A 9,441-nucleotide genomic window follows, 5' to 3' on the forward strand; every position below is an offset into this window, starting at 1 on the left:
CTACAGCAACCCCTGCTGCGTCTAGCTATTGAAGGTAGTCAAACATCTCCTAATGCCATATCTTCTCTGCAGTACCAGAATTGCCAGTGGAGCTCTTTGGTAAGTAGGGTCGTTCACTGGGGGATATGGCTGAGATGTACCTATTCTGTCTCAGACATTGGAGGTGTGCTCACAGTCCGTGCACTTAGCACAGAGGGGGCAGAGGTTTTCTCTGTTCAGAAATGAACTATAGTGGACAAGGCAAGTTTTCCTTTTGAAGTCTGGAATCCTTCAATCAAGCCACAGCAAAGGTGTTCCAGATAGGGTCTGTAGGTGTTTAGTCAACTGATGAGTGTCTCTTACAGAATGGACATGACTAATGCTGCTCAACAATTCAGATTATGTGAGACTGAGAGCTATATGTTTCAGAGTGGTAGCCGTGTTAGTCTGTATCAGCAAAAACAACGAGGAGTCCTTGTGGCACCTTAGAGACTAAAAAATGTATTTGGGCATAAGCGTTCATGGGCTAAAACCCACTTCATTAGATGCATGGAGTGGAAAATACAGTAGGTAGGTATAAATACACAGCATTTGAAAATATGGGAATTGCCTTACCAAGTGGGTGGGGGGTCAGTGCTAACAAGCCAATTCAATTAAGGAGGAAGTGGGCTATTCTCAACAGTTGACAAGAAGGTGTGAGTATCAGCAGGGGGAAATTAGTTTTTGTAGTGACTCATCCCCTCCCAGTCTTTATTCAGGCCTAATTTGATGGTGTCCAGTTTGCAAAATAATTCCAGTTCTGCAGTTTCTCCTTGGAGTCTGTTTTTGAAGTTTTTTTGTTGAAGAATTGCCACTTTGAGTGTCCAGGGAGATTGAAGTAGTGTTCTACTGGTTTTAGAATGTTATAATTCTTGATGTCAGATTTGTGTCCATTTATTCCAATGTGATATATGCCATCATGTGCCAGCAATGCCCCTCTGCCATGTACATTGACCAAACCGGACAGTCTCTACTCAAATAATAAATGGACACAAATCCTACATCAAGAATTATAACATTCAAAAACCAGTAGGAGAACACTTCAACCTCCCTGGACACTCAAAAGGAGGCTTAAAAGTGGCAATTCTTCAACAAAAAAACTTCAGAAACCGACTCCAATGAGAAACTACAGAACTGGAATTAATTTGCAAACTGGACACCATCAAATTAGGCCTGAATAAAGACTGGGAGTGGATAGGTCACTACAAAAACTAATTTCCCCCTGCTGATACTCACACCTTCTTGTCAGCTGTTGAGAATAGCCCACTTCCTCCTTAATTGAATTGGCTTGTTAGCACTGACTCTCCACTTGGTAAGACAACTCCCATCTTTTCATATGCTGTGTATTTATACCTGCCTCTGTATTTTCCACTCCATGCATCTGATGAAGTGGGGTTTAGCCCACGAAAGCTTACGCCCAAATAAATGTTAGTCTCTAAGGTGCCACAAGGACTCCTCGTTGTTTTTGTGAGAGCTATATGAAGTTAGTTATCTTCATATCTCTGAGTTGTACAGTCTGCTATGGTCAAAAGTAGTAGATTACTGTAAATTGGCATAATTTGGAGTCTACCGCCACTTGCTATGAGTGCCTTCCACACATGGGCTGCGCTTACGGTTGCCAACTTTGGCTGAATGAATTCCTGGAGATTTCATCACATGACACAATGTTTAATTAAAGATTTAATCTTTAATTTCTGGAGACTCCAGGACAATCCTGGAGGGTTGACAATAGGGATGTAAAAGTTTAACCGGTTAACCGATAAACTTGATTCTTATCGGTTCTAGTTAATGATTAAACTCTGCTGCCGCCCCTGGATGGAGCGGGATCCCGGGCACACGAGGGGGGGGGGGTGAGGGCAGTGGGGCCCCATGTAAAATGTCGGGGGGGGGGGGCTGCAGCGCCCCCACACCCCTAGTTTCCCGTTAAACATTTAACCATTTAACGGATTGAATTTCAATAGGTTAAATGATTTCTTTTTTTAGCCACTATTTACATCCCTAGTTGGCAACCTTAGCTGCACTAGAGAGAGATCCAAGTTCAGATCTGGATTTCAAACTCTCAAAGTTTGGGGGGTGTTTGGCTCTGGATATTTGGTTCATCTCTCATGCTGATGTTAGCATAATATGCATAGAAAATGGGGGTTTTTATTTGTTTTTATTAAAGCTAGTCATCTGAAGTTAGATGCCAGTCTAATGGTTTGAGTACAAGACTGTATCTAAGAAATGTGGATTCTATAACCAGCTCTGCCACTCACTGGAGGTGGGGCTTTGGTCAGGTCATTGGATCCAAGGTGGGTCAGTTTCCCCATCTGAAATGAAAATGAATACAGAAATCTGGTACATTTGACTTACCTACATCTATAGGCGTATTGTGAGGCAGAACTTATTGCTGTTTATGTAAAGCGCTTGAAGGTCGATTGGATGGAAAGTGCTATTGGAATTTGAAAGTATTTTTGTTGTTCATACTATAGTATTTCTCCTTGAGGTAATGTCTAAAAACTTTATTAACATTGAATCTTCTCTCGAAGCTAGTGTTCTCTCTGATCTGTCCAATCTCAACTCCAATTTTCCTTTTTACCTACCTGCACAGAAATTCTTTCCCATTGACATCGGTGGAAGACACATGCATTGTTAATTTAGAGATCCGCTGGGTTTATCTGAAGGGAAATGTTTGTCCATAATCTCTCATAATGCTAATATTTTATATACATTGGACTTATTTGTGTTCCACTCAAATACTGGCATTTTTACATTCCTGGTGTTTTCACTTTTCAAATTGTTTTCTTTTTAAAATTTCATAAGAATGGAATTATTCAGATGTTACTGTTCAATTTAGTTAAATATATTCTGTCTAGCTGGTATTAAGATTCCTATAGTAGCCTATTTACAGAAAACCAGATCACAGAATTCTCCTCGCACTGGTCTACTAGATTAGAGACTAATCCAGCTCCCATCTAAGTCAACGGAAAGACTCTTACTGACTGCAGTGAGAGCTGGATCAGGTCTATATGGCCTGATCCTGCAAACAATCCTTATCATAAGCTTCAATGGGATTATTCGACTTAGATAAGTACTACATCTGGGTAGTAAGTGTTTGCAAGATCAGGCCCTTGGACACCAAAGAAGACCGAAATTAGTGTCCTTATTGTCTGTGAAGTTATCTTGTTCAGTTCTGCTCATTTTTATCTGTTGGAAAATATAAGCCTGTCTTTTAAACAGTCAACCACTGACTCAGTGTGACTTTGTGTAAGTCACTTGTTCATCTGATGCCTTGGATTACTTAATTATGTAAGTAATAACATACATAAAAGTCTTCGTAAAGAAAGATTCTTACCAAAGACACTAATATTTCTGAGTGCTGTCCCTGTAGATATGAAACACTGTTTTTGCTCTCCATTTTTAGGTGCTTACATCATGTCGGGCCTTCTTGTTGACATCCCGCATTCCCACCAAGGTAAGTTTGTTTTATTTCAGTACCTGTTTTGCCATCATATTCATGCATTGCAGTGATGTAAACTTACTGGTGACAGTGCTTATGCATCTGAAAAGAGATCTGAGGATTGGAGTAGTAATTTTTGTGTAAAGTTGTTAGAAATGCTTTTTCAATAATGGCCTTCTTTAATGGTTTTGTCAGCACATAGATGAAACATTAAGGAGAACTTAGACTTTTTAAAATGTGCATGGGTGAAGAATTGCATTACAAATAACTTGAGGTGTTGTAACTGCACAGTTCATAAGACTCCTAATGGGATCTAGGTGAGTTAGTTCCCAGACAAGTTGATGGCATTACTCTATGGGTATTGCCTACACTGCAGTTGGTGGGTGAGATTGCAATTAGGGGAGACATACCTGCTCTAGGTTTGATCTAGCTGGTGTGGCTAAAAAAAAAAAATCAGTGAAAGTGTGGCAGCATGGGTTATCAACGCAAGTACTTGCTTGTACAGCCCACACTGAAGCCTGTGTCACTGCATCTTCACTGTATTTTGGCTACCCTTGCTAGATTTAAGTTAACGTGTAGGTATGCCTACCCACACTGCAATCATACTTCTGATTACAGTATAGACATATTCTAAATTGTTCTCTCTGATCTCAAAAGGGATTATATTTCAAACTCTAAATTAGAAATGATGTGTTCTGAATCCTAATGTTTTCAGTTGCTGTTGTTTTCCATGGAGACCATAGTTTGCTATGAGAGGCATTTTGCCAACCTACCTTATAAAGGCCATGAAATACTTATTTCAGTCCCATGACAATTTGGAATGATTGTCATGGCAGAGGAACAAAACTTTTCTGTGTGGAGCAGGATGATTTTGAATCAGGAGATAATCTCTTCTCCCATCCAGAGTCCATTAACATTCTTTTGGCAGATGTTCATGTTCTGCTGAGTTATGCACATATACACAGAAAGATTAACAAATGATAATCACTGGTGCTGGAAAGTGTTCCTCTCCCTCATATCCAGGTTGAAAACATGTACTGAAGGCTAAGACTCTCCTTTTGGTGTCCCCAGTGTTTATGGAAAGAAATGAGGGCTGCAAATTTTCATGTCAAGTGGAAATGGTGTCATTTAATGTTCTGAGAATGGAAATGGCAGAAAAAAATCAATGGAAATAGCCATAGTATTAATTTAGCACTGGAAACATTTTTAAAAATGTCTTTTTGGTGGCTTTATTTCATAATATCTTGTGAGGTTTATTGTGCTGTATTGTTTTTTTTAATAAATCAAAGCCTAAAATCTGTATTCTAGGCTAATGAAAGTGGTGGCATCGATGATAAGTGAAATGGATAAATAGTTTTCAAATGAAAGCAGCTCTTCACAGACACAATTTCTTTTGGAATTTGGATTCTTTCTGTTTCAATAGCCAGTATGCTTGTTGAGAGCATCTTTCTTTACTAGCATAGGTATGCATGATAGTTGACTTCCTAAAACATAGAAAGTTTTAAAAGCTGCACAGGATCTTAACGTTGCTGATGAGCTCAGTGACTCCTCATCTCTCTCAATGCTCCTTTGCTAGATGAAATCAAGAGAACATATGACATTTTTCTGGGCTAGTATTATAACCTGTGATTATTTAATGCAATAACTATGAGCAAGTGGTAGAGTAATTTACTTGTCCTGAAAAGTGCAATGTGGACTGGAGGAGGATGTAATTGATTTGTATTTTCAGTTTAAGTTTATTGCTATAATCTTTTTCTTTTATGGCTGATCAAATATTTCCTTCCCTCCACTCCTCAAATGATGCAAAAGACTTTATTTTTGCTATATGAAGACATCTCTCCCTTACACAGACCTTCTGAAAGAGGAATTGAAAGGTTACAAACACTCAACACCTTGGTTCCTTCAAGGAACTTTTGTGAAATCTACTATGTCCTGAGAACTTCAGTATTGAGGTTACTGTATTACTTTTGTATGGAATTCCAAGCATTAACTCGTCTTGAACAGCTCACAAAATTGACATTGAAATTGTATTCCATGCACATGAATATAATTAAAGAGATGAAGATTGGTTAAATGTGACATTTGCCTAACACAAATAAAGTTAAGTTATGGACTCCTCTTTGCAGTAGAGATAGATCCAAGTTCAGATCTGGATTTCAAATAATGTGCAAAGTAGGAACAATTTAGATGTAGCTCCTAAAAGATCCATAATGGTCTATTGGGTAAATAGATGTACACTCTGCTCCTGACTGTGAAATGTGTTAAATAGACTCTTAAAATGTTCCTAGGTTCTAGGGAACTGGGTGACTCGGTATTGGACTAGCAATGGGATATGGAGACTTTCACTGCTAAATGTGTGGTTTGAATATAGTGTATGTCACTAGTGATCACTGATGACTGGCTGACCTATGTGAATGTAGAGGAAGATACAGTAGATAGACGTCCACATCACAAAAACTGATATTAACTGGCAATCTCAGATGAGAAGTAACTGAATGGGCACGAAAATGAATGAATTTCTTACAAGGTGATCTCCATGCCAAAATGAGATACTTTGGTGTGAGCAATATGCTTGCACTGTCACTGCCTGGGCTGCATCTGTTCTGTGGCTAAATAAAGGACCTTTCCATTGCTGGTTGAGGAGCACCTTTCATGAACAGTAAGTGTAGTTTTCCAGGCTGCTTCATGCTATGAAGCACATTGTTGCCTAATTTGGTGCATATTCTTTGTCCCTCTCTTCAGCTAAATGATTGGAAAGAAAGTTCATCCTTTTGTGAAAAACCACTTTTAACACACACACACACACACACACACACACACACACACACACACACACACAAAAACGGGGGGGGGGAAAATTTCACTAAACTGAATACACCTCTACCCCGATATAACGTGACCCGATATAACACGAATTCGGATATAAGGCGGTAAAAGCTGTGCTCCGGGGGGAGCAGGGCTGCGCACTCCGGTGGATCAAAGCAAGTTTGATATAACGCGGTTTCACCTATAACGCAGTAAGATTTTTTTGGCTCCCGAGGACAGCGTTATATCGGGGTAGAGGTGTACAAACTTTTTTTGGTTATTGCTCATGTCTTTGGAGGACAGAAGTGATGAGTTATAATTAGAAACTTTCATTGGATTTTAGCCTTTAACCCTAAAATCCTGAGTGAGAGCCGAATGGCTTTAAACTGTGCTGCCCATCTACTCACTGGTGAAAACTATAACATGATAGTCTGTGAGGAAGATTACTCTAGATAAAAAGTGTCTTATGTGCTATTATAGGCCTGTGTAGGTATTATTTCCATAAAATAAATGGTCACATTTATGAAGAGTGCTTTTATAAATAGCTCCTAAAGGTTTAATTAATGATTAATAAATGGTTAACCTGTTAGAGTACAATAGGTCAAGAAGTTGCTTATAAACATCGATAACATTTTGTACTAATGCGCTTAGAACTATTTATAACGCATACTACTCAGTCAGGTAACAGACTTGAAACTTCTACTAGTCATTTTTAACCCATAAAAAGTTATTTAGAAATACACCCTTAATATAAAATGTAATCAAATATACTGTACTAAATATTTACCTGTACACAATAAAGTTATTACAGCTGAGACACAATTACTATTAACATTCTTGTTTAATCAGTCCGGATGCATTCCTCTTGCTTAACTTGTGAATAATGTGGCATTTTCATATGTTTTGGTTAATGTTTAAAAATGAAAACAAGGTATTTATATTTTGCACTTGTTTTATATTACAGCTAGAACTAACTTTCAGCTACTTAGAAATCCAAGGAGTAACCTCCAGTAAACCAGGCCAGGTGAGTGCTTTCAAGACCTAAAGGATTTAGTATTGTGAAGTTCTGATCTGTAGTGCCAGGAGTATTCTAATTAGAATGAAATCGTTTACTTTCTACTTCGTTTTAAACCTTCATTCTGATCAAGCAGATAATACTATTGAATGTAGAGGTTCTCATCTAGTAAGCACAGTGAACATTTGAATTCTTATGTTCTCGCTGCTTGTAAAGCTTAGCAATAATAATAGTAATTTAAAAAGTCAAGTTTAGGAATGAAATGTGTGGGTGGGATGAAGATAAGAAACGCATCCCTTTCATAACTCAGCTGGAACAGAACTAATTGGATGTAAGTTTTCATTTGTAATAAAAATGTGATATTTTTCTCAGCAATAACGAAGAACAACGATGTTCTGAGGTTATTCATCCCATCATACCCTGCAAGTCTATGGATTTTTATGGGAAACACTGGCAAATAGTGATGCTTAAATTACACACAAGACTTGAAGAAGAGCTCTGTTTGGCTCAAAAGCTTGTCTCGCTCACCAGCAGAAGTTGGTCCAATAAAAGATATTACCTCAGCCATCTTGTTTCTCTAAGTTCCTGGGACCAACACAGCTACAACTACCTGCATACACAGAATTAGTTTAATTTCAGCAGGGAAGTTGAGCATCTTGTCCAGAGTTCTCAAATCTAATTGTATCAAAGTCTATGTAAGTTACAATATCATACCTCTGTGTGTTGGTTTTTGAAGAGGTTGTTAGAAAAGGGTGCTACTGACTTTTTATTTGAACACCACAGAAGTGTATATTTAACATTTGATGTTTTCAGTCTAGCGTTTTGAGTTCTCTATGTACTCATTTTCTTGGAAAACTGCAAATGTTTTTCTTTAAGTAGATATCAGGAGGCACTTATCAAACTGTGTATGTTGTGTTGTTTTTATTTTGGGGGGATTGAGTTTTTTTTTCCAAAGATGCTAAAATGTAATAGCAGTATTTTTGAAAAGGTGTCATTGTATTTATAATAGGAGCAGATGATGAGAGAACAGATAACTGATTTTGTGTGTGTGTGTGGCATTTATGCAGGGTTCACAAGTAAAGTGCCTCTCTTCAATGGCAGAAAGAGGGGGAGGAAATTTAGCTTTCATCCAGCATATTATTCTACCTAAATCTTTTGATATGTTTAAGCAATACTTACATTAATTATGTTTAAGCATTTAGATCTGTAGATGAAGACTGGCTGACTCAATGACAGCTTCCTGTGGAGCAAAAGCAGAGGCTATGAATCTCCCTGCGAATAGTATGCATGATAGGGAAGCAAGTTGTCCATTTGCTCATCTCCTGAGAGCAGTTGTCTAAAATCCCTGTAAAGGAATTGAAAAATAATGTAGAAAAAAGTGCTTGAGGGTCACCATATACACATTAGACTATTATTACATGTTCTAGGATTATCTTGTGTAGAGGAAGATATAATGTGGTGCCAAATGGTAAAGCCAAAGGCTGTTGAATAGTTCGTGTCCGTAATGCCATTATCTGATTTAAACAGTTCAATAGGAAGATCACATTTTTGTTTTAAAACACCCCCACCACCTCTCCTATGCAACAGTGCTATTAGGTTAAACAAGTCACTACATTGTTTGAACTGAGGATAATACAGTTTGTTATGCCTGCCAAAGATATTTTCTTCCTGTCAGGGTATTATCTTAACATTAGACGTAAATGGCACAGATCAGAATCCTTGAGTGTCTCCAGAGGATCATACTCGTTGATTACTTAGTTATTGTTTAAGCTCAAGAAGGCAAGCTTCGTGTATTGCATATTTTTCTGCCTTGCTGTACTTTTCTTAAGCTTTGAAACACATTTTAAAATTGGAGAGAGCACCTGCTAAGGTTTTCAGTTTTGGCTTGGAAGTCTCATTTGAGATAAAAAAAAGAACAGGAGTACTTGTGGCACCTTAGAGACTAACAAATTTATTTGAGCATAAGCTTTTGTGGGCTAAAACCCACTTCATCGGATGCATGCAGTGGAAAATACAGTAGGAATATATATATATATAAACACAGAGAACATGAAACAATGGGTGTTACCCACTATAACGAGTGTGATCAGTTAAGGTGAGCTATTACGAGCAGGAGAAAAAAAAACTTTTTGTAGTGGTAATCAAAATGGCCCATTTCCAGCAG

At 38.0% G+C, this 9,441-nt stretch overlaps 1 protein-coding gene across 3 annotated transcripts in view; it reads left to right on the forward strand.

Moving 5' to 3' along the window:
* CARMIL1 (capping protein regulator and myosin 1 linker 1) overlaps positions 1-9,441 on the forward strand; it is a 254,930-nt gene that overhangs the window by 100,347 nt on the left and 145,142 nt on the right. For all 3 annotated transcript variants that reach the window (XM_026660601.2, XM_026660589.2, XM_026660596.2), the window contains exons 3-4: positions 3,422-3,472; positions 7,227-7,286. Coding sequence is in view for 2 of the 3 variants with exons in the window: in XM_026660589.2 (XP_026516374.1) it covers positions 3,422-3,472; positions 7,227-7,286 (111 nt within the window). In the remaining variant the exon portion in view is untranslated. The remainder of the gene's footprint in view (positions 1-3,421; positions 3,473-7,226; positions 7,287-9,441) is intronic.

The sequence above is a fragment of the Terrapene carolina genome, unplaced genomic scaffold, assembly GCF_002925995.2.
Source record: "Terrapene carolina triunguis isolate 2854851 unplaced genomic scaffold, T_m_triunguis-2.0 Scaffold58, whole genome shotgun sequence".
Classification (NCBI taxonomy): domain Eukaryota; kingdom Metazoa; phylum Chordata; order Testudines; family Emydidae; genus Terrapene; species Terrapene triunguis.